This window comes from Hippocampus zosterae, chromosome 4 (assembly GCF_025434085.1).
Source record: "Hippocampus zosterae strain Florida chromosome 4, ASM2543408v3, whole genome shotgun sequence".
In the NCBI taxonomy this organism is placed as follows: domain Eukaryota; kingdom Metazoa; phylum Chordata; class Actinopteri; order Syngnathiformes; family Syngnathidae; genus Hippocampus; species Hippocampus zosterae.
In genome coordinates this window covers 12,667,332-12,693,505 of record NC_067454.1, presented here as the reverse complement: position 1 = coordinate 12,693,505, position 26,174 = coordinate 12,667,332, and the positions used below count along the sequence as shown (strand labels likewise).

General features: G+C 40.7%; 1 protein-coding gene across 2 annotated transcripts in view; it reads right to left on the bottom strand.

Moving 5' to 3' along the window:
* The window catches only part of LOC127599887 (CUB and sushi domain-containing protein 1-like), a 359,717-nt gene that overhangs the window by 122,430 nt on the left and 211,113 nt on the right, over nucleotides 1-26,174 (bottom strand). For both annotated transcript variants that reach the window (XM_052064098.1, XM_052064099.1), the window contains exons 10-18: nucleotides 24,553-24,674; nucleotides 14,697-14,800; nucleotides 13,300-13,412; nucleotides 5,720-5,902; nucleotides 5,347-5,532; nucleotides 3,771-3,911; nucleotides 2,960-3,081; nucleotides 2,770-2,842; nucleotides 679-817 (exon numbers count right to left, since the gene is read on the bottom strand). In XM_052064098.1, the coding sequence (XP_051920058.1) occupies nucleotides 679-817; nucleotides 2,770-2,842; nucleotides 2,960-3,081; nucleotides 3,771-3,911; nucleotides 5,347-5,532; nucleotides 5,720-5,902; nucleotides 13,300-13,412; nucleotides 14,697-14,800; nucleotides 24,553-24,674 (1,183 nt within the window). The remainder of the gene's footprint in view (nucleotides 1-678; nucleotides 818-2,769; nucleotides 2,843-2,959; nucleotides 3,082-3,770; nucleotides 3,912-5,346; nucleotides 5,533-5,719; nucleotides 5,903-13,299; nucleotides 13,413-14,696; nucleotides 14,801-24,552; nucleotides 24,675-26,174) is intronic.

The window sequence follows — 26,174 nt, the reverse complement described above, 5'->3', positions numbered from 1 at the left end:
ATCATAACATGCTAATACAACATAACTATGCAAATATAGCCAATAAGGGGAAGACATATGCAATCGTAATGAGAAAATCCAAATATAGCTGAAGGTTTCTTGCATTGGCGAGCATACCTGCACCAGCTGACAACTGGCCTTACCCAAAAGCATATTTTCAATGCTCAACTCCACTTAGACAGAGGCAAAAACCAGATTATTAAAAGAAATTGTAATTCAAGACCAGTCTATAAAAGGTTACGTTTTCAATCTCAAAAGTCACTGCTCTCATATACTGCACATGCACATGAGAGTAATGCTGACCAGAGGAGTTGCATTATTGTGGAGGACTGCAACACATGGAGCTTAATTCCTTCGAAGTGACGCCACGCTGTTCTTCTAAAGGCAGACTAAGACCAGTAGTCTACTCACCATTAATCAACAAAAGAATGAATCGCACAAAGATTTATTGACCTTTAAAGAAGCAATTTTTATGCCCCACATCGTGTGGAACTGCACCCCTCGCATGAGCAACAACACAAAACAATCACAAACGTACACTTCTCATACGTAAAGAAGCACAGGGGAAGGTTAGCCACACACAAGATCACGAGCTGCTCATTTGTGTTCAACCGATTGTGTGGCACGCCAGAGGAAAAAAAAGGGTGTCTGCGACTTGAAAATAAGATCAAATCGTACCTGTCAAAGTGTATCTTCACAGCGTGATCTGCTTGAGATTCAATCACCCACTGGCAGTTGAGAGAATCCTTGTAGAAGGAAGGCCAACCAGGAGAGAGAAGAACTCCGCTAGGAGCGGTGAGATGGCCTCCACATGGAGCTAGAGTGACAAGAAGTACCACAATTCATCTCCCTATCTTGCTTTGGTGTCCCGCGGGATGTGCACAACCCTCATTTACACGTTCAGATTCATAAATCATAGTTATCGGAGCTGGAGCTGTACAGCACTGAGCAGAGTACAAAAAATAATTACAGCTTCATGGCTGGTGGAGAAATCAATATACCTGTATATATTTTTTTCCAAATTAGGACACAAGGTGAGATACCAGCTTGGTATACTGGAACAAATGGAAGATGGCGTGCCAGTCCCCGCTTTCCGTGGAGGACGTGGAACACACACATATTATCGGAATTCCGAGAACAACATCCAGTTTGGAGCTGGCACTTTTCCTGTTTAGAAGATGCGAGCAGCATTTCTGGAAATGGGCAGCTGCCGTTCATGTTTGATAGGTGTGGTGTGGTCAACGTTCAGTCTTTGACGACGATTGATCTCAAATTGCAGGATGAATGCGATTCTGAGACACTTTGCAAGTTGGAAACCAAAGTTGGACACCGAAGCGGAGTTGTTTGACAGCTCACTTTGAGTTATTGATCACTAGTTGGGCCAATTGATGCCGACTGAGAGTTCCAGTGAGAGAGCCAAGCCTGACTGAAAGTATTGTTGGCCTCTTACCCAAAACAACTGTCATTTTTGGACCCTTATCTCCTGGATGTTGATGTTGTCGGACGCCGGTACCTACCCTAGCTCCCTCACGCTCTCTTTCTGCTGTGCTTTCTTGCCACTGTGTAGCACTCAGTGAGGTCATATCCATGACAACGAAGCAATGTGTTTCGGCGTGCTGGTTGGTAATAAACAAATCCTATCGTCAACGCCTTTTTCGTTTGTATGTCCTCTGGACCGGTTGCAAGTGAGTTAAGTGAGTTTCGTTGCTCGGGATTCGTGCGTGTGCAATGAAAATACATTTGATTCCATTCCATTTCATCCCAATAACAATATTCAATCAAGTTAAACTCTGTGTTAACTTAAAAAGGAAAGTGCTCCCAATGAATCAAGCAGGTTATCTTGTGTTTAATATTTTAGGCACATTGTCAAGTTAACCTGCTGTCGTTGGCCCTAGAAAGAAAAGATGCAAAATTTGTTTTTTGAAATGTTAAAAAGCGATGGCTATTTGCCATCACGAGATAACAACAGTGACAGTGACTCTGTCGCCAATCGTGAGCTTACATATGGCCCAACTGCTACATTTTCTTGGTCGGGTAAGAGTACCGGTACATGAAGTGAGGAATTTTACACAATAAGTTGATAGTGAGCCTCCTCTACACTGTTAAATGGTTGTAACTGATATGAAACTGTTCATTAAGAATAATTGATATTGTTCAGTTTTTTTTAAATAAATTGTTATTAATCTAATGTTGTTAAATTATCTCAAGGAGGACACTTATATAAACGTGGTCCGAGCATCCTGCAATATATTACACAATTTCGACATCCAATTATAAGTAAAATAATAGGCCTTTTCTCCCTGCCGAATTCACAGACCGCATAATATTCTTCCTCTTTAATGAGTTCGAGACGCTCTTTGCTTTTACTGCGGACAACACAAACTTAAAACAGATATCTAAATGAATTGGAAAGTTGTATTTGCTATATTAACTGTATTCATACATTGTTACTTACACTGTACGCTTGTTCATCAATTGTATAATGCGAGTGTATCATGAATGCATATCCCTCTCTTTTTTTTCCCGCCAGAACTAATGCAAATTCAAATCCAAAAGTATCGCCAAGTGTGAAAAAGTTCATGGTCTAAAAAAAATGAGGAAGTTGTGGGGATAAGCAAGAGGACAAGTTATAGAATTTTTACTTGGCTCAAGTGAGTTTAAACCAAGAAGGAAACACATTAGCGAATGCTTTGGAAACTTTTCCCAGTTCAATATTTCAAACAGCAATTCAGTGCTCATTCAGAACAAAAACAGAAGGTGCGTGTTTACCTTCACAGCGAGGCATAGCTGCAGACCAAACAACATTTCCATCTTGAATGATGCAGGTGACCTGATCTGACCCCTGTAAATTTAATTGAGGTCTCATTTACTGAGTCAGTTCACTTGCATAAATTAATGCAAAAGTCTTTCTAATCTTTAACCGGATTGATTTGTTTAATCGAGTGTAACATTTTAATACCTGTGTCCTAATGAATCCTTGGTCACAGCGGAAAGCTACAGAGCTGCCGAGTTGGAATTGGTCTCCATATCTTTGCCCGTTGACAGGCACCCCTGGATCATGGCACTCATTCTGGCCAAATGCTTCACAGAAACACAAGTATTAATCTTTTTATATCCAAGGTACGACATTTTGATATAAATATCACAAATTGCAATAGTATTTCAATAATCTTGATTTATCATCGTCAAATAAGTGCCCTGTGACCGTTGTTTTTATTTGGGTGATGCAAAAAAAATCAAAATAAATAAAGTCTGTCGGTAATATCTGCTATCTCAAGGTACTGCTACCAGTTTTAGTAATTCAGAAAATTCAGTTTTCAATTCCGTGCATGTCATGCTGTCAAAGAGTCAGTATTGTACCCCTCGTTTGTTGATGTTATGTCTTCACATGCAGTTTTTATTCAGCCCTTTCTCTTTGATCAGTTGCTGTTCACCTGCTCCTGATCTTTGCCTGCTGTTTTGGAAATTTTGGGGAGTTTTCAACCTTGGAGGAGATTGTTTCTCTTCCCTTGCTGCCTGTCAACTTCAGTGAAGGCTTTGTTCAGCTTAACTCCCACCTCCATATTGTCTTTCTGCATTTGGGTCGTTTGTCTGATACTGTGAAAGATGCTACAAAAATAATTCTACTCGATAAATAAAAAGGACGCTGAATGTGAAAAATGTACAACATGCAGAAGGGCAAATATAAAACATCAAAAAGATGAGATTACACGGTTGAAAATAAAATGTGTATCAGAGCAGCTTGAAAGAGAGGTATGAAGAACATGTACTTGTATAGCTGATGTTGAAGCCTTTCCCAGTATTGGAGTGATCGGACTGAAATTCCAGTCTCATGATGTGTCCATGTGAGGCAATTTGGGATGGTACATCCTTTCCAGAAAATGTGCCAAAAGTGGTGGGCTCAGATAGACCTGAAAGGAAACAAACATTTGGAATGTTATATAACAGTTGGTGTTTTGGAAATGTGGGAGGAAACCAGAGTCCCTGGAGAAAACCCACAAAGCCACGAGGAGACATGCAAACGACACACCGAAAGGCATGAGCCAGAATTGAACCCTGCCCTCCTGCACTGTGAGGCAGACGTGCAAACCAGTCGTCCACCAAGCCGCTCTTTATATATTATCGATTAAATAAAATGAATTAATTATTGTGCCCTGAGCCTGACTGGCAACCGAATCAGGGCATAGTCCGCCTTCCGCTTAAAGTAAGCACCCCCTCGCGACCCTGTTCAGAATAAGCGGTGTTGAAAAAGGATGGACGGATGAATTAATTATTTCAATGGTGTATAGTTTATGTGTCGCTTTGATGTTTGCGCTTGCACCATTTTGTTTTCCTGCGCACAATGCATTGTGGTTTGTACTAACCTATTGAGTGACCATGATTTGCACGACTGTTAGAAGTGCATTGTGGGTAATTTCAAATGCACTCCTTTTTTTTTGCTCTCTCGGCATTCGGACACTCCTACAAAATTTTATGTCCCCTACATAAGGCACTATATTGGAAATAGTGCTCACATTTGGACACAGCCTCTGTGTATGTTCTCTGAAATAAATAACATTGTTGCTGCCAGTCATTTCCATGCAACTTATGTCAAATTAAATTTAGATGCAGATTCATCCTGCATTTCAATAGTGTGTACGTGTACCTTTACAATACAGTCAAAAATGTTGCATGAAATTATTTTTTCCAGGTAACTTGTCCTGATTGATACCAAGTGAAGTCAACTGGAAGACTTCAGCACTTTGGAACTTTAATCTCAGTTTACCCATCGCAACAGTCCTAATTGCCCTACAATTTTCAAAAACATTGTCAGAGAGATCCAAAAAAAAAGCTCTGCAGAGACAAGTTTATAGCCAGTCAATTAAACACAATTTTGGCTGTATTGACCAACCAGTCACAAGGCACCTCAACTTGATTGGGTTTCAGTCACTAACCTTTAATACAATGGGCAACAAGAGTCAAGTTATACTGTGTTCTGAGAATAATAGCAAATGTTTAGTTTGTTTTGTTTTTGGTGCAAAATGCCAGCTATTTCTTGATTAAATATAGGCATCCTATGCAGTCATTATGTAAGATACCGTCATCAGAAATGCACCTGCTGTGTGCCTCTTCACAGAATATCCTCCAGGTATCAACATGATTGAATAAAATTTACAAAAACAATTGCATATTTAAAATAACTTGATATTGTGACATGACACTTCAACAAGTAAAAACCTATGACAGCCTAGCAAAGTTTTGCAAATTGCCCACCTCTGAATATCTACATTTTGTACTTGTACCTTTTTTTTTAATACCTGCTCTAGTCACCAATATGGTTAATTGGCTGATAAGTGCACTCCTCACCTTCATCTTTTACCGCCAACCAATCAAACTGAGGCTCCAGGTCGAAATCAGAGAAGAGCAAATGAATGCGGCTCCCTGGTTCAGAAATGATCAGCCATACGCAGTTGAGATTGTTCCCGTATTCCTCAGGATAGTTTGGGGACAGCACTGTTCCCGATGGGGCCGTGAAGTTGAAGAAACACGAAACTACGAGGATAAAGGACAATTGCAAAGAAATTAGGTTATGATAAAAAAGGTAATTGAGTGAGAATACAGACAAGAGGAAAGGAAATGCAAAGGGGAAATTAAAAAAAAAAGAACATTTAATTAATTCATTTTTGGCAAGGAAAATAAAGCAGAAAAGCAATTTAAAAGAAAACACATGAGTACTTACAGATGCAACTGGGTTTATTACCAGACCACTGGTTATTATGCTGGCACGTAATGCTCCTCTCGCCAACTAATTCAAATGCAGACTGGCAGGAGAAGGTCAGCATATCCCCGTGTTGAAATGCATTGCCACTACGACGACCAAACGCCGGCACGCCAGGATCACCGCAGCCTCCCCGTTCGATCTCTGCGTCACACAGAGATAAAGATAGGCCTGCTAATTACAGTCAACATACAACACAGTGGCTGTCCAGAGCAGTTTACAGAAGAAATTAAAAAAATAAAAAGACAAAGTATTAAGTGAAAACAAGCTTACGAAAGGGTTCATCTATCAATTTTCTAAACTGCATGTCCTCATTTGGGTCCCGGGTGATCTGCTGCTTCGCCAGGTTTGATGTAGGCTGAGAGGCCAGCCAATCACAGGACATGTTTATCAAAAACCATGCTTTCACACTCACATTCACATCTCTGGACAATTTTGCAACTTTTAAAGTTAAAAAAATAAAATAAAAGGACAAACAACTTGATTTTGACTTGGTTGACAAACATTTTAATCAGGATCTGGATCTACTGGGTTTTGGAAAAAAGCTTGTGTATTCATTTTAGAGTATTCGGATATTTTGCGACATGGTGGGGCGAAATAACACCTAATCGGTATGGTGTCCAGCAATGCAGTTTTATATTGGCAAATTGCCAATAAATTCAAGAAATTGTTCAAACTCATCCCTCTCTTAGAGTGTTAACCAAAAATATAGAGTATTGTGCTTAGAACCGATTAAACTCTTGCATTGCATCTCATTAGAGGTGCAGCAAAACTACAATTATGTACAGCGTATATGATGTTGGCTGGTTGCTTAAAAAAAAAACAAGTAAATAAAAAAAGAACTACCAGTATGTTTCCCCAATTCCTACAAAACATGGTGACATGGTCAAGGAACGACTTAAAAAAAATCATAGTGCACATCAAAATAAAGATGCAAAACAAGGAATTCCATTTGAATATGTGACAGTAAGCTTGCATCGGGACCAACTGGAGTAGTAAACTAGATGGAGCCGCAATGAATAAAACCTTGTGAGGGAGTTATCACCACTTTAATTCACACTTATGTGACTCGAGTAGAACACTTTGCATATTGTGTTTTTTTTTTGTTTTTTTGGGGGGTGGGGGGTTCACCAAATAATTCAACCAGGCACTTATCGAAACGTATGGGATGACATAAATCTACAATTCCATAACTGACGGCAGTGACACTAATGAACGATCATTTCTTCTACTTCGGGAGGCCAGGCTAATCATCAGAAATAGAGTGAGAGGTTCATATTTTATATCCTACAAAAGGACTGTGTGAATGGATTCTTTGACCTTCATAAAGGTCAACAGAGGTGCTTCGGGATTTGGATTGCAACATGTCCTACCCCCCCCCCCCCCCCCCCCTACAATCCACACCCCCCACCGTGAAGATGAAGTCTGACTCAAAACGTCTTGGGGGAGAGCCAAAACATCCTGCAAGGTTTTCTGTCCTGATGCAGATGAGAGAATGATGTGCTTGCTATTTTGCTTAGAGTATGCCCGTGCAATCTCTCGACTATTTATTGTACATTTTCATCTCTCCCAAAAAGTCTGTCATCGCCTGGAAGTAACAGGGATTAGCAATTATGTCACTGAAGTGAAAGCTCATCATAAGAGTGCAAATAAGAGAGCATTTGTTGTATATTGTTCAACAGTTGAGAATGGATGTCATAAAATTCATGAAGCTTATTGTCGTGACGGAAATTCCCCTGCAGCGAAAATGAACGTGGAAAAATTTTGCCAAACTAAAAACAAGAATGTCATTCACCACCTTGCCAAATTTAAATCAAATAATTCAGTCCGTACTGAAGGGGTCTCACTCCCTGAAGGAACAATAGCAGACATTGAGGACAACTACAAATACATCGGTATACCACAAGCCAATGGCAACCTCGAACTGGCAAAAAGGAAAGCGGCTACGGCCAAATACCTCCAGCGAGTGAGGCAAGTCCTAAGAAGCCAGCTCAATGGCAAGAATAAGACCCAGGCAATAAACAGCTACGCCCTGCCAGTGATCAGATACCCTGCAGGAATAATAAGGTGGCCAAAGGAAGAGACTCAGACCACGGACGTTCAGACCCGAAAGCTCCTAACCATGCATGGAGGGTTCCATCCCAAATCCAGCACCCCGAGACTGTACGCAAGCCGAAAGAAAGGAGCCCGGGGACTAGTGAGTGTGAGAGCCACTGTCCAGGATGAAACATCCAAGCTCCATGAATACATCAAGGAGAAGGCTCCAACGGATGACGTCAGAGAATGTCTCAGACAATGGGGAACACAAGATGAGGCGCTGGAAGAGGGACCATCATGGGAGGACAAGCCCCTACACGGGATGTACCACCGGACCATAACTGAAGTGGCCAATCTCAAGAAGTCCTATCAGTGGCTAGAGAGGGCTGGTCTGAAGGACAGCACAGAGGCACTCATCCTGGCTGCTCAGGATAGATAGATTGTGCTTTGAACCGATTAAACTCTTGCATTGCATCTCATTAGAGGTGCAGCAAAACTACAATTATGTACAGCGTATATGATGTTGGATGGTTGCTTAAAACAGAGGCACTCATCCTGGCTGCTCAGGAGCAGGCCCTGAGCACCAGAGCCAATGAGGCCGATATACCACACCAGACAAGACCCAAGGTGTAGGTTGTGCAATGAGGCACCTGAGATGATCCAACACATAACTGCAGGGTGTAAGATGCTGCCAGGGAAAGCCTACATGAAACGCCATAACCAGGTGGCTGGCATAGTCTACCGAAACATCTGTGCGGAGTGTGGACTGGAAACCCCAAGGTCAAAATGGGAAACACCTCCGAAGGTGGTGGAGAATGAGGGGTGAGATACACAAATACATTATTCTACTCATATCTGAATTCACTCCAGTATATGAAGTCTTCATAAAATGGGCTTATATGAGCAACATGATTTAACATTTGCCCCCTGTGAACTGTACACTGTGATCATCATGCTAATGTGGAACAAAAACGGGAAAATAGTTTTTTACTATTGACTTCATTCTTACAGAAACATAAGACGTGGAAATGTTTGCAATGTACTATGCAGACATTTGCTTAAGGATGTTATGATGACATTTTGGGTAATGCAAGTGTATGTTTGTCCTTGTATGACAGAAAAAAATTGACACTGTCCACTCAGCTAATATCCTATGAAGCAAAAATGAGGTCCCGCTCCTCAAATTTAAGCAAAAGCTACTTTCGTTAGAAGCGAGCTGACAGCATCCCTGATTGGCCTGTCAACAGCATGACAAAAACACTGCAGGGGACACCAGCAGCCGAGCTAATATGGTTGTGTCAAGTCAGAGAAAATGGGCCGATTTTTATTCGTGTTTGTGTGTGTGCGTGCTTGTGTGTGTGTGCATTTGTGCACTGCGGAGCTAATGAATATGATAGAACATGTTACAGGTCCATTCTAACGTGTTCCTTCTCCTGGCTAAGCTGTCTTCAGGGACGTTGAGGATCAATTTTGTTTTAATTGCGGAAGGCAAAACAATGAGTGGCGGCATGCTCCTTTAACTAACAGGTTGATGTTTATGACAGGCAAGAAAATACAAGTGTGCTATAAACTCCATTCACATGCGATCGCAATCTGTTACCTTCATGAATGTTGTTTCTTTTGTCCTGCCCACGGCTCTTTCAAAGAGTCGCAATGCCTCAATAGGATCAATTTACACTCTGTGACTTTGCTGACTTCTATCCTGCCCTTCCTTAATTGAAAAGGTTTTTAGTCAACAGCAATGTTTTATGTATTTTTGAAGCATTAAAATCTGACATTCTGCCAGCTGTCTGTCCATTGCTAAAACATGCCCCACCATGCTCCTGGATTAGCTTTGGGCAAATACACCTCAAGGTGAGGCGAGTTTTGTGTGTGTGTGTATGTGTGTGTGCGTGCGTGCGTATTTTTGTTCATGTGGGTGAGTAAGAGGGAGGGAGAGTGTGCGTTGAAATTGGCTATTTCAGACCTTACCTTTCCTTCGTGTCTTTGTCAAGTATTTCTGGAATTTCTTACTTTTTTTTTTTTAACTGGACTTCATCATCCCAATTTATAACTCAAGTCTTCAATTCGTGTGCCTTCTTTTTTAGAGCCACCACTGCAAGGTCCCTGTTGTTTTGAAAGTGTTACTATTATTCTTTTCCATAATGAATCAAATTTTTGAGGGCCTAAACATAAACTAAATAAATAAATAAATCAGCAAACTTTGCATACACTTCGGGCCTTGACATTTGAAATTTGTCACACAAAAAGTGGTCCCGTCGACCCCCTGCAGAGGTTAAATTGAGCTCTGCAGATACATTTGACCTAAGGCAATTTATATACATACATACACACACATATGGGCGGCCCGGTAGTCCAGTGCTTAGCATGTCAGCTTCAGAGTGCAGAGGTACCGGGTTCGATTCCAGCTGCGGCCTTCCTGTGTGGAGTTTGCATGTTCTCCCCGAGCCTGCGTGGGTTTTCTCCGGGTGCTCCGGTTTCCTCCCACATTCCAAAAACATGCGTGGCAGGCTGATTGAACACTCTAAATTGTCCCGAGGTGTAAGTGTGAGCGCGGATGGTTGTTCGTCTCTGTGTGCCCTGCGATTGGCTGGCAACCGATTCAGGGTGTCCCCCGCCTAATGCCTGAAGACAGCTAGGATAGGCTCCAGCACCCCCGCGACCCTCGTGAGGATCAAGCGGTACGGAAGATGAATGAATGAATGAATGAATGAATATATATATATATATATATATATATATAGTGTAAATAAAAATAATGATCACAGATGGCATTGTGTCATCAACCTAAATCTTTCCAAAAGTGACAGCTCACTGCCGTAGACAAAGACTTGCCCTGCTTGCTTCCGGACTTTGATCAGTCGAAAAAGAAAATATATTATTCAGATAGACGCAGCCTTCGCAGCCAATTGCCTTCAGCCTGGAAACTTGGCAGTCACAGTTCACCGAAAGTCTCGGTTACTCTAATGTGCTGTGCTTTTTTTTTTATGATGTTAACACAGTCTTTCTCTCTGCACACAAATCCATAAAGTTTCAATTCTTCAAATGCGTCTGGTTATTCAGCAGCACACATGCTGCAAACATGCTGAAAATATACACCCACTTTCAGGGCTGAATGACTCCCTCAGAGTGTTACACGGTTCTGGGTCCCTTTAAAGGATGACATTATAGGATGTGACAGCATAGCGGCGACACAAAAAGCACTCCGAAAGCCAATTGTTTAGTTCTGCTGAGTAAAAATGCAGACTGCAACAATATCTAGAAGTCTCATTGTTGCATCTGTCTTCTTTCAGGCTATCGCTTGTACCGTTATATTCCTAAAGTACACACTGATTTTGTCTTTTCTGTCAACAGAAATTCAAAAGTGCGAAATATCACCAGACTCTGATGAGAGAGGGCAGACTTCATCACTCTTCAAGAAAACCTAATATTTTGAGAGGTGGTGATTCAGCTCTTTTCAACTTGGCAGTCAGATTGTAATACAGTCCACCAATGTTTTTGTAATATAAAATGCTTTAAGGAGTCCAGAATGTTCGACAAAGGGAAGGCATTTCCAAATGAAAATGTTTAACTGGATGGATGTTTGTGTCAGCTATTCCAAACAAATCAACGAGTATATAATTCAACTCTGACAGGATTGCTGTGATTGGATCATCCACATTCTTTTGAAGCCACTTTGGTTTAAAAGTTAACATTTTTGCTTTCACCATTTCATCTTGACAACGCTTTAGTATTTGAGGCTACACATTTTGTTCATGAATCCTTAAGTGTGTGCTCATTATTAGCGATTGTTTGGCTATTCATTCATATTCAGCTAATGTTAGCTCTGGATGCTATAGTAATACTCTACGTTCTCTACTTTGCTGAACCGGTCCATTTTCTCCTCCCACAGCCAATATCTATCTGCTGCTAAGTCCAAAGAGGACCCTAATTCTACTTAATTTTTGTTTTTGCTAGCATCTTTCATTCCAAATGATGCCTTGAAGGAGTTTCACAGTGTTGTCCGGCAAGCTAGTTGCAAATGAAAAGTTTTTGACACGAGAAGGGGACAGAACCTCTTGCAGCAACAAATGAGTGTGCAGAATCAAATTCATCTGTCACTACAATGGCTTTAAATTGTGTTCTATTTCTTTATGCACAGCTTTGCTAGGCTAGAGAGAGACAGTTAATGGGAAAAAGCCAGACTTGAGAAGCATTTTGAACTTCTTTTTTTTTTGGCCCACGCTATCAATACTGGATAGCTGCTTTTGAAATTACTGCACCGCACACCAAGAGGCCAATGATTACTTGCAAACACTGCAAATTCACGCCATGCAGAACCCACTGCTGTGGTGTGTCCAAGGACAAGTTTTCCCTATTTGGCCAGTTTGTGCAAACATAACCTGGCTGTACGAACGGCGGGCATACTGAGTGAGAGGATTTTTTTTTCCCCTCTGGTTGGCAATACCACTGTTCAAAAACTTCACCCAGACATGGCTACAGTATCCACCACCGCTCCACAAATGTAAGTTGAAAATAAATTGGAAGGGGACACGGACATGCGTGCCGTGCATCTCCACAGAGTCAGAAATTGCTTTGAAACGTACACATTCGTATTAGTTCTTGATACTGAATGCAGAATTCCTTAAAAAGCAACCGATCCTGGCCTACATTGTCAGTGGCAGAGGCAGCAAGGACCAACAGCACACAATTGATCTCTTTCATGAGCGCTCATCCCCTCTTTAACTCATGTAACACATAGATATCTTCACACTCAATTTGTCATTTTGTCTCATTCTAGCAATTTCTCACAAGCCACCTCCCTTCCTGTCTTCCCAACTGCCAGGATCCAATTACTGTACCTCCACCTTTACTTTTCTCGGGCCATGGTGTCACTTGAATTCAATTTAAAATCATCTTACAGTCCTGCACTGACATGTTAAAAAAGCTGTAATTCATGGCATGTATCTATAAAATGCATGAAGTGTCCTAAATAGTGAATTATTGGCCAAACATGCCCATTGTCCCCTCTCACCTTCACTGTGTCTTCAGCCCGTCTTTATTTCTCTCTCTCTCTCTCTCTCTCTCTCTCTCTCTCTCTCTCTCTCTCTCTCTCTCTCTCTCTCTCTCTCTCTCTCTGTCTCTCTCTCTCTCTGTCTGTCTCTCTCTCTCTCTCTCTCTCTCTCTCTCTCTCTCTCTCTCTCACTGTCAGCTTGTGCATAATATGAAAATAACCAAGCAAAACGATCAACTGATTGACTCATAATTCATTTATCTTCATCTTGTAATTCACAGTTAAACACAAACACACACACACACACACACACACACACACACACAGCGATAGAGAAGGAAAAAAAGAGGTCGTGTTTACGACTAAATAAGTGTCAGCAATAATTTGACTTTCACACTCTGTTATGTGAACTGTGTGTGTGTGTGTGTGTGCGTGTGTGTGTGTGTGTGTGTGTGTGTGTGTGTGTGTGTGGCAAGAGACAAAAAGTTCAAGGTGCCGCAGGGGAACATACCTTCATAGACTGCTTTGAACCCAGCAGAGCCGATTGTGTCGTCAGACTGCAGGTGAAGCCACATCTGATTGGACAAGCTCACAATGATGTCAGGAACACTGGACCCAGTGAGTCTACACAGATACACATCAAAAAAATAAACAAAGGGCACATTATTTGGAAGGTACTTATAATTCAAGGATAATTAAAGTCGATATATTTATTCTGTGATTGATTGATAAGAATTCAGCCGGCCGACACTATTGAACCTTTTCGGGGACAGCGGTTGTTACAGTGGGCAGCTTGTCATGTTACCAAGTTCGAGCAGGTTAGAGCAGGGGTGCCCAACCTTTTCAACTTGGGACCAGTCCGCGGGCTACCGGTCGATCGTGATCATGATACGTGTTGTCACTTTTTGTTTTGAGAGTTTGTTTTGAGAGTTTATCTTGAGACGCTTGTGTGGCAGCTAAACATTTTAAAGTGTTTCTGCAGGCGTTCACAGTGTAATTAATGATTTTTGAAGGGAAAATAAACAGACTGAAAAAAAACAAAACAGGGTGGCTGTTCTTTGACCTTCGACGATACATACAAGAATGCTGCTCTGGTGAGCTGTTTACTCAGCAGCTGAAAAGCACCGTACCTTGCATTGCTGCAGTTTGCTGTTTTGCACCCTGCTGCATCGTTCAGAGAGCTTTTTACATCTTGGCTAGATGAGATGTGTACAGGATGTGTGAGAAGTATTTCAAGACTGACATCACAAAATATATATTATTAAATATAAAATGTACTACTCATCCGACAAACACATGACATGTTTCTCCCTTTGAATTAACCATCGAATATTCGAACACATTTTCACGCCTTCATGCACTACTGGATGGATTAGTCCATGATCTTCCGTACGTTGGTCATCATGGACATCTGGGTCATCTTTGTGTCCAAACCTCCAAGGAGAGGAAAGAGGAACTGATCCGATAGAGACAGTTCAAGTGACTCAGAATTTTGGTCCAGCAAGCTATGTTGTTCTTGGCCAGGTACTGTCAGATGCTCAAGGTATTGTGAGAAGCAACGAGTTGTCCTGCCAGAACTCTCGCCTCGTCTCGTACACTGAACCAGCAAACACTTCATAATCTTTTTTGTGAATATGCTGGCCCACCCAGAGTGAAGGGGGAAACACACATTGGTACTTTGTAGTTTGGATTTGAAATATATTTGGTGTTACCAATCCTTGGACTTTTTTTTCGGACGCAATTAGAAGCACCGCTCGGTATGATACTTTCCTCCACCACAGTGCACCCTATGTGTAATGAACATGCGTGCTATCAACATTGTCAGCTCAGTTTATTTGATTTCCTTAATTACCCGTCAACAACAATACACGTTCTGGTGTGAGTATTGACAATATTAATATTACTTACACATAAAGTACCCGTCGAGTGTCTCCTATCTTCCCGCCGTCACCCACTGTGAGTGTATCATAGCCACGTTCCAGGTCAAATTCTTCAAATGACAGCTTTATAACCTGGAGAAAAACAGACAGACAGAAAATATAACTTGTTTTTCACGGTGTGAAAATTGTTTTCCATTTAACGACCTACAGGATACAATAGAATTGAATTGACACCAAAACGTGTGTACCGGTAATCCGACATAATAAAATAGCTGAATGAGACAAAGCACTTGCTTTGATTTGGCAACCTGCTTTGTTTTTTTTACATTCATAGTTCCAAAAATGACTTCTGGAGGCTATGTAGACTTCATTGTGCACCCCTTCTCCTGTCTGAGCCAGACAAATTGACTGCTAAATGCTTGACTTGCAGGCATGAGGATTCAGTTGCATACATACTGCACTGGCTCATCAATCTCCCATGCACTCGAAAATTCTGTTCGACTGGTATTCCATTATTTGCGGCTCGTCAATTATTTATTAGCTGTAAATCACGCAAGTTGAGAGCATGAAAGATGGAACGTTTCTGCTGTGCTCAGGAAACCTCAAAGAGAGCAGAACTGGTCTCAGCCCAAGCCTCCGGTTGAATAGCGGTCTCCAGTGAAGCATCGGGTATGCCAGCGTGCATGAAAATGACACAAGCAAATTACATTACCCTCAATAAACTGCTATTTGAAGTCGAATTCAAATGTTTTGGGCATACAGCCGTAGTAGTTTCCTTGTTATTCTTTTGCTGATAACTGCAGTTATGGCCATGCTAAGCTACATGACTCAAACACGTCGACATTCCAAATGGCAAAAAAAAAAGAAAGAAAATTAAAATTGGCTTCTTAGTTAGATAGATTCAGTCCAATGGAGAAATTGCAACGTGTGGAAAGAATTTTGCCTTACGACACACTGACTGCCATTGCCTCGCGCTATCTTTAGTCAGCCAATAATAATAACGCCATATAAATGTGTATAGCATACAAAACAACTTTGAGAGTTATTATCTCGTGGTAACCAACAAAACCCAGAGAATGTTAGAAGGACTTTCAGTGAAAGTCCTTCTAACATTCTCACTTCCACAATCACGGCAAAAGGGAGAACTGTGTTTATCTAATTTGCTTGTAATTCATTTCCTTTCATCAACGACAAACAATGGAAAATTTGCACTGGGGAGTAAGATGAGAATAGCACTAAAGCCTGATCCTGTCGCTCTCATGTTTAACCCAGGCTCTGCCTAATAATGACTGTTAATTAGTATAGAAGTGAGGTGGAAGTTGTTGGCTTCTATTTTCAGAAAAAAATGGCATATTTTCGTGTGTGCACGCGTGTGTGTGTGGGGGTGTGTGTGTGTCTGTGTGTGCCAGTGTGTAATTTTGGAACATGGACAAAAATTGAAAAAATGTGCTTTCATAGGGCAGTGTCAGAAACCCAAATTATTCAAACATTGACTTTGTAGAAGCCTTACGTGCAGTAGAGAAAAAAAGGGGCTTTCAACGGGTATATCAATAAAATGTTGCTTTTATAAAAATGTATATTTCTTTCTTCAAAAGTATTTCATTTTCAGACCAGGAGAGTCCTATAAATGCGGCTTTCCTGAGGGTTTTGCAACTATACTGAAATTTACAGTGGATACAAAATGCACTGCCGTGCAGTCAGAGACAAACAGGATATTGAAAATGAAATTAAATGCAGTGTATTTTATTCATTTATTTATTTATTTTACTCTCTTTTTGTCGAAATGGATTGCTCTTCTTTACAAGAGTTAATTGTTTCTCAGGTTCTCGCTAGCTCTGGTTTAGGTACCGACCAGGGAGCAGGTGGTGACCCTACACAGATTGCAAGGATTAACAATAGTTACACAATCACTAATTAACATCGCCGACCTGATTTGAATGTCGAATAGATCTTGTGAGAAAAATGGATCACAAAGACAAAGGTGGAAAGAATAAGCCAGTTTTTTTTTTTTTGTTGCATATATTAATTGTGAAATACAGCACTGATCACTTGAAATAAAAAATAAATAAATCGTAATTTATACCTTGGTCAAATTTAAAATCATTGCAATTTTTTTGTTTGGATTTGCTCAATAGGTATCTTCTGTCTACACAAATATGGGGAAAAATAATATTAACTTATAGTTGTTGTTTTTTTACATGATACAGAATTCAATTGAAAACATTTGAGGAAACAATATTTTGCACCATTCTTGAGGATCTTGATAACTTCTAGAATTGTTCATTTAATAAAAGTCACTTACTTGTATCATTTCCACCTAAAACATAAAAATGCAATTCGTCCGCGGTACGAATAAATGTGTGCTGAATGAATCAATATGACACAAAAATGAGATTGCTGCCCAACAACAAAAAATATGTCTCCCAAAATGCGCAAGTTATTTTCGATGCTTTGTGGGGAAAATGCTGAGATAAATTTGTCTCATTGGAAAGAAAAAACTGAAAATATTTTCTCAAATATTTTTGTTATCCGTTACTTAGCAAAGGGGGAAACAGAAGCAACAACCTGGAAAATGGCAGACACAATATGAAGTGAATAACTCTGACAGTTTCAACCAAAAACATTGTAGACTTAGTGGTAGATTGTTTGGATACGGCTAATTTTGTACGATGCAACTGGAGCTAATGAAGCGGTCAGTGAGTTTAAGTCAAAAACATCACCCAGAAAAAATAAAAATAAAAAACATGAAAGAGATTGTATTCAGAGAGCTGTTGGGGGGCTCTGAATGCAATTCGCACCTAACAGAACGGAGTGGAACAGAAGGCTTTAATGCAACGGCATTAAAATCTAATCAGAGTGATTGACATTCATAATTGATGACCAGTGTCACCAGACAAGCTGGCGTATTCAGCGGATGTCACCCCAGCAGGGTCAAAAGATGAAAGACGAGAAAGTTTGAGTGACAAACTTGACATTTGGTTTTCTTACAGATGACGTGGCAAGGTCATTATTGAACTGTACAGGAACACAATTATATTCTGAAACACAAGAGCATTTGTTCGAAATGCTGAAAATGTGCCATTGTGCCTCAGCTGTTGTCCAATGATCTGACAAACAAATCTCACATGCAGTATACATAAAAAAGCAAAAGATTTTTACAAAAGGAATAATGATGATTGGCTGCTGAAGAAGTAGATCTTTGGAACCAAAACATTGGGCAACCCCGGTCTATAATGCGTGGGAGGAGTTGGTGGGTCAATTGTGAAACAGTAGGAAAACAGCCAATTGATTTGATTCTTATTGTCAAGTATTTATCAGTCAGGTTTCACAATAATCAAAACTCTAGTAGCTTTGAATGTATATATTATTTCATGCTTCCCATGCTTCAAAGTTCCCAACATCCAGTGAAAAACAGAGCCTCAATTTAACCTCATACGTCATAGAAGGATTATGGGTGAGGGGCTGATGGCGCTAGACATATCTAATTCAGTAAATTATGGTCCGTCAGATTGGAAAATACAGTCAAAACTCAGAACAGCTAAAAGCTTTGAATTGAGATGATGTGCTAATGAAGGTGCTATTAGGGGATGCAATTATGAGCCGAGTGATTATTATTTACTTCACACTTAGTGGTGGTTTGTGATAAGTCAGTGTGAGCAACCGCAGTCCCAGTGGTGTGACCTGATGTGTTGTTTCGAATGCAGTGTTGCAAAAATGATTGGATCTCACTCCCGGGCTTTATTGTCACAGCAGACCAAAGGAAACATCTTTCCAAATTTACTAAAGAGGGATATTAGGTGCTACGAAAATCAGCAAGTCACAGCTCATAAAACTGCATCCAATCAGCCACTCTCATTGCGCACTCGATAGGGGGAGGCATCAGTGATGGCACTTAGTTCACTTAATGGCATGTAACCCACACATCCACGGAAAAACATCTATAAAAATAGAAAGGTAAATGATGGGGACAAACGTGTACCAAAGAAACACACCTAACACATGGGGAATTGTTTCACAAAAATATTGCTTCACACATGCGGAGAAATAGCAAATAGTCCAGAGGTGCCTTGAGGTACGAGTGACCTGACCGATGAGTATCAAACACACACACACACACACACACACACACACACACACATTGATATGTATTCATTGGGGAAAAGGCAGCAATGATTAGACACCTAATGAGTTACGCCTGTGAGCAGTCAAGCATGACTCAGACTTAAACAAAATAATTATCTTCTGGACACTGATGAATCCAATGACTGACATGCACACAAACACTCACACTTGCACTCACACCTCTGTGTCCTCTTTTCCTAAAACAAAGTTACGTCATTGTTTATCCATTTCCACTTGTGCGTTTTAAAAATATTTTAACAAAGAGATTCATTTTAAGGTGGGTGTTGAAAATGAATTAATGAATAACAACAATGATTCAGCAGATTTCTATGAAATAGAATCATTACTAGTAAATTTTTAGAGTTTTTAACAATATTTATTTTTTTAAAAATTAAAATCCTGTCAAATTAGTGCAATTGAAGAACCAAGCAGGCAACAATACTTTTTAAACATAAAAGGTGTTAACCAACATCAAGAGGTAACAAAAAGGAACAGACGCTTCAATAGTATCGTTTCTCTCTATCTTGACAGCGTATTGACGAAATAAGTCAAGGTGCAAATGATAGTCAGGGAGGGCAAGGGACAATGAAATTCAGAGGGAAGAAAAGGGAGGTCGACTGAAAGATGATTGTGATTCATCTTAATACACGCTCATTTCCTGTCTTTGAATACAGTACTTTATTATCTCCTCTGGCCCTTTCAGCACTGTCTTTCTCCAACAGATCGCACAAGGTCCAAGGGAATATTTCTTCCTGGCCAACACACTTCACAGCTTTAGTCGATGTGTTTAATCATCAGGAAAAGTCATTTTGATAATACCCGCAGAGGATTTGTTGCAAAACATTGTCATTATAATCAGAACATTATTCACAATATAGGATTACCTTATTTTGTTATCCAAAAGAAAAAGTCATAACAGCAAGGGGGGAAAAAATGATGACATTTTCCCTGCATCTTGAAAATTATATCGATCACCACATTACGATATTCTGGATTGTTGAGGAAACAGAGGAGGAGTTCCCATCAGACTTTGCCGCAGTTCAAATACCACAATTGACTGCGCTATCGCATAATTTTGAACAGACACGGTTTAGTAGTGAACGTGGTGTTGTTTCTAGGCTTGCAGTTAAATTATTGCTACCTTTGATGGTGGTGAATCTGAGTTATGATGTTCGTGCAATTAATACAACTACAGCATATGAGAACATGTGTTTGCGTCAAATATAGTAAGTATCACTGTGAGAACAGCATAGACTCCATAAGTTTAAGGTTCTTTTTACGCTCGTTGGGCGGGCAAGTTCCATTGTACTTAAAAACTGTTTCTGCGGGCAAATGTCAATGGAAGACCCAAATTCAGGCGCACACATAGACAAACAACCACTCACATTAACATGGGCAATTTAGAGGAATCTGAAGAGAAACCCAATGCGAGCAAGGGGACAATTCCATCACATGAGAACCACTCGTTGATCCTACGCTCACATGTTGAACTTAATGGGTGTAAGTGATTTTAGAATGGGGTGTTGAATGATTTCCAGCTAGTAAACTTAGCGGATCAATACATCGACTTGCCCTTCACTATTGGTGTTTTCACATGAGTTTGTGCTCCCTGCTGAGTCGAATATCCATTAAGTTTTTGTATTTCAGGAATCAGTCAACTGAAGTTGCTTTACTTTATTGTCAAGGTTTAATCACACTGATTTTTCACAAATCTGGGACAACAAAACACATTTCCATGAAACAAAGGAGAGTCTACTTGTTCTGGTGGCGAGAGCGTGGTGCACGGTCGCGCACCGATTTACATTTAGCTATACTTGGCCAAATGCCATCACAGATTTAGTAGATGGATTGACTTAGTTTGTTTCCATCCATCCATCCATTCATTTTCCGATCCACTTTATCCTCACATGGGTCACGGGGGGTGCTGGAACCTCCTAGCTGTCTTTGGGCAGTAGGCGGGGGACACCCCGAACCAGTTGCCAGCCAATCGCAGGGTACACAGAAACGAACAACTATCGGCACTCACACTCACACCTAGGGATAATTTAGAGTGTTCAATCAGCCTGCCATGCATGTTTTTGGAATGTGGGAGGAAACAGGAGTACCCAGAGAAAACCCACGCAAGCCCGGGGAGAACATCCATCTGTAAAAGCAATGTCTATCAACTCCTCCACTCAGCCGTAGACATGTGGAAATTCAGCATTTTGCTGCTAGCTTTCCTTTCATGAAGTAGTTGGCCTGAACACTTAGCCTCATTTGGCTTATCTCTACTCTCAGCCTCTTTCTTCTGAATTTCTTAAATGAGCACGGTGCCATCTCGCTCTCATTTTGCCTTCCCTTTTGCTATTTACCCTATGTTCAGAAGCGGCCACATGCGGATGCTAATGGAGTGGTGCAGAAGATGGAGGGATGGATGGAAGATAAAGGAGGGGGTAATAGAAAATGAGCCAAGTACATTGTAATGGGAACAAGGACGGGAACAAGTTGCAGAGTGGGGACAGGACAGAAGAGATGGGATATGTGATCAGACATGAAGAGAAGATAATAGTGTCAGGGAAACCGGAATGACTTGAGATGTTGTTGCGAAGGTCTATGAATTATTCATGCAGATACAACAATGACTCAACAACAAAGCTGCCTTCACAAAACTGTGGAGGAGTGCTGACCTTGAGCTCAGCAATGCAGAGTCATAAGGAAGGAGGAACAACACTTCAGCTGGCTCCACACGAGAACATACTGATGTGTGGGTCGTGCAGTCCACTTTTATCGCGGAGAATGCTGAATGAATTGCCTCCGAGCTGGTTTCTAGAATACCTATTCAAACCTAATTGTTTGCCAATTGCCAATTGTCTGCAAAATGTAATTTTTCTAATTGTTTCTCCTGGTGCATGGTGAGGCCCTGAAAACTAACTGATGACAATGATTTTAGGTCTAATACATGATTGAATATACCTTTCATAATACAACTACACTACGAGAGCCTGGCACACCTTTACTGGTCTGGTTATTGCTAAGCTCTGCTAAAACAAAATTCCTACTCCCCCAATAAGATCACCAGATCTTCCTCCTTCAAGACCAAAACCACTGCCATGACGAGAGTCACCCAGTCCCTCAATAAGCTTTCTGCTAGTAATCTTCACCACTTGTTGCGGTTGCTATCATGTAATTACAACAATAATCATAATGTTTGACGGTCTTAATTCACAAAGGCAATCCATGTAACAAAATAAATCTCTCACACGTACAATCCGGCTCATTTGTGGACATATCAAATAAAATGTAATATCCCTTAAAACTGCTTAAAATTCAACGTAACCTAATCACAGTCAGGTCAAAGAAATTTGATCATTTTCTGATGGTGAGCAACATCCATTAATCTTGCAAAAATATGGACTACGGCACTTCATTTTATTAATTGAAATGTCTTACCAAATCATTTACATAATAAATGCAATGGTCTATTCGGTCTAATATGTGGCCATTTTTTCCCACCACGGCTACCTGTAGTCCTGCTTTTTCTCACCAGCAACTTAGACCCCACTCCACTGAATAATCTGCTCTGCACCATCATATTCTCATATTTTTTCTTTCTTTCTTGATAACATTCCCATTGCTACCTTGCTATATTGGCAAGTTGCTGAAAAGTGAAATTGAGATGAGTCAGATCTCAGCGAAAAGGACAAATACAAAGAGGTGGTGGGTTGAAGCGGATCAAGGCTTGTTACTGTGCTGCTTTGTTGGTTGCACAACAACAAGCAACTGTCCAATAAAGCACAAACACGTTGCAGCCTGCAGACATACTTTTTTTGTTGTTGTGCCTGACACAGTACAACTCTAGTGGAGTGCACTCCACCACCTGTGTACGCTGCAGCCACTTGTGATTGGTGCTCGTGTGGCTGGTGTGTGTGTGTGGGTATGCATGCATGTGTCATCAAAAAGGTAGGATAGTGACTCCAGGTTGTCTGATCAAGAACAATCGCGAAAGGTTGATGTGTGAAACCAACTGTATGCGTTTCCCCATTGAGACCCTCCCCCTTAAATCCGGTCATACTCTTTTCTGTCTGACCAATTGTCTGTGACTTGCTGCATTGTGTGTTTCGGTCATATAGGAAGGTAAAAAAAAAAAATTATTTGAAGCCTCTTCTTGACCAGACATCCATAATGCTGTATGTCTCCATTCAGATTTGATGCCTTCACAAGTGTCTTTTTCAAGCATTTGATATTCTCCCTCTGCCCTGCAATTGGCTGGCAACCAGTTCGGGGTGTCCCCTGCCTAATTCCCGAAGACAGCTGGGATAGGCTCCAGCACCCCTCCCCCCCCCCGCAACCCTAATGAGGATGAAGCGGTTCGGAAGATGAATGAATGATATTCTCTCTTTCCGAATAAGCATACCCCCCCCACAACACCAAAGCTATGAAATTAATAAATGGCATAGAAGAAAAGTCAGTGAAAATGCTTATGAATAGAACCAAAAATCCAAGCCTTGTCTTTAGAAAATATCCCCTACCATCAGGGGTGTCAAACTCATTTTTGTCGCGGGCCACATTGTAGTTACGGTTTTCCCTTGGAGGGCCATAACGAATTTTGTGAAACCATATAAATGTTCAATCACCGCCGCATATTACATACACAACGCACAAAAAATTGATAGATAACGAGTTTTAAAATCAGAAGTCAAGAATAATGACTGTTATTGTGGATTACATAGGACAATTTGAAATTTTGGTTCAGACTTTAGAAAGCATCATGGGAATTGACATGCTTGATTTGCTTTTGCGGGCCACATAAAATGATGTGACGGGCCAGATCTGGCCCCCGGGCCTTGACTTTGACACCTGTGCCCTACATAAAGCTCAACCAGCGGTTGGTGGTTGGTGGACGATCCCTTTATGAAGACATTTACTAGCCTGACATCGAACACAAGTGAGGCCACTTGATTATAGAGACATGTCACTTTAAAACTAATCAAATTAAGCGGCAACACTGAGAAGAAACAAATGGCAATGTCTCCCAAGCTGACATTAACTATAGCAACTATCAGCAAGAGGTCATTTTCATACAGGTCAGCCTGCCAGACACCTCACGAGAACATTATCATCATTGCAGCTTAAACCAAGGCCTCCTAAAGGCCCTGATGGTTTATGAGGAGAATAGACCAATGAGGGGACACTCTTTCTGATGGCCTCGTGAACATGCGAGGCTGCCTTTATTCAAATAATGAACCAAGGAGTCTATCTAGCGCCAAGTTCTTCAGCGGTGTTTCGTGCAAGAATAAGCCTGGTGGCGCACCTCACAGTCCTGTCAACTCAGAAGGAGATTCTCTTTGACACTCCAATAACACCTCAGGATGTCTTTGGCACAGCTGTCATGTCAATGCAAAAGATGTGTGAGGACAAAGAGGAGGAGGATCAAGCCCTGAAGGTGTGTTGACCAAGAAAGTCATCCATCATCTCCCCCTTCAGCTCAACTCAAAACATTCCACTGGGTTGTGGTCTATCCATCTCTGAATCGTTGGGATTTACACACTGCTCAAAGGCAGACATCTCCTCGGGCAAGTCTTACCCACCTCCTAGTATACGCTGCCCCATTAGGCATTCAAAAGTATTTGTCATATTCATTAGTTGTTCATGAAACCAAAATGTTTTCAGTCAACAGCAAAATAACAAAATTGGCTTCACTGTTCAAACTGGAGGTTGGTGTCTGCCTGCTTTTGAGATTAAGCGGTTTAAGAACTGTAAACACAAGCGGGATAAAAACTCACCTTTGCAGAATCCAGCGCGGTGATTACCCAAACACAGTGAGCGTTGTTCTCATACTGCACAGGGTAGTTAGGAGATGTTATGATTCCTCTGGGCCCCCGTAAGTTGCTACCACACGTTCGGGCTACAGGCAAAAGACAGTAAACAGACAGTCACCGAAAAGAAAATTCAGAATGTAATCCACAGAGGCGACATGCTAGAAATTGGAAATGTTCTCATAAAGTTACTTGTTTGCAGTGTGGCCACTGAATATGAACATTTTTAATTGTAACAATTAAGAATAGTGTACGGATAAACTGAGATTGGTCAATCATAGCAAATGATCAAATCATATACAAATTTTACCAGATGTCAAATACTATTCAGAGGTTGAACAAAGACATGTACAAAAATATTATTGTTACCGTATTTTTTTCATAGTTTGGCCAGGGGTGCGACTTATACTCTGGAGAGACTTATGTGTGAAATTATTAACGCATTATTATATCATTTCACGTTATTTTCATATTAAACCACAAGAGGGCGCTCTCGGCCTGTGTTGATAAATCGACGATGAGTCTGACGTAAGCGACGAAAAAGAGGAAGTGGTGCATCATCTACCACCCGAGTTCAAAAGTGACACAGAGGATGAAGATTTCATTGGATTTAGTGATTTGGAGTTAAACTGATAGTTTGGTAAACTTGTTAGCATGTCTGAATATGTTACGTCGTTACTGACATTACCAGGCATGTCAGTCATGTAACGTTAGTGTACCGTACACTTATTCAGCCTGTTGTTCTCTATTTTATTTTTATTTTAAATTGCCTTTCAAGATGTATGTTTTTGGTGTTGGATTTTATCAAATAAATTTCCCCCAAAATGTGACTTATACTGCAGTGCGATATATATATAAAATACTATATATATGTTTTTTCCGAAAAATATGGTAGAAATAGTAGCAATAATGATAATAGCAATCACTGAAATTGACAACATGCCAATAATAAATGCAATCAAGAAAACAAACACGGCACTCTTATAGCTGAATAAAACAATGTCCATTCAAAGCACTCATTTTGCTTATGTGAAATGAATATTCGACCATACAAGACTATTTACAGTTGTTGCCATTTGAGCCAGTTTTTGCCTTAGTGTGCCCAAATGGTCACAATACAGCTTGAGACAGTTGCATATAAACAAGGAAAAATGAATCTATTTAATAGACAGCTTAAGAGACATTCATCAGTGGAAAAAAGAGTGAAAGAAAAAAAAGGTAAGAGGAAGTGACTGATGTAGGAAGGGCAAAAAGGTTAGAAAGAGACAGAAAAAAGACTGAAAGAGAGGAAGACTTGAGGATGACTGCTTTGCCTGTTAATTAGAAAAAGAGAGCTGAAACACACTGTGGTGTATGCACACACACACACACACACGCACACACACACACACACACACACGTTAATGGCTATTCATTCCCACAGATCAGCTTCTAATTAACAGTTAGGTCTCAGAGGAGAATAGGGAAAGCTCATGGGCTTGAGTCCCTGGAGAGCGCCAACTCCAGACCAGACACACTCAGTGGAGCAGTTACAGTACTTTTTTTTTTTTTTGGGCTTGTGTCTGCTCATCAGCGAACACAAAAAATCT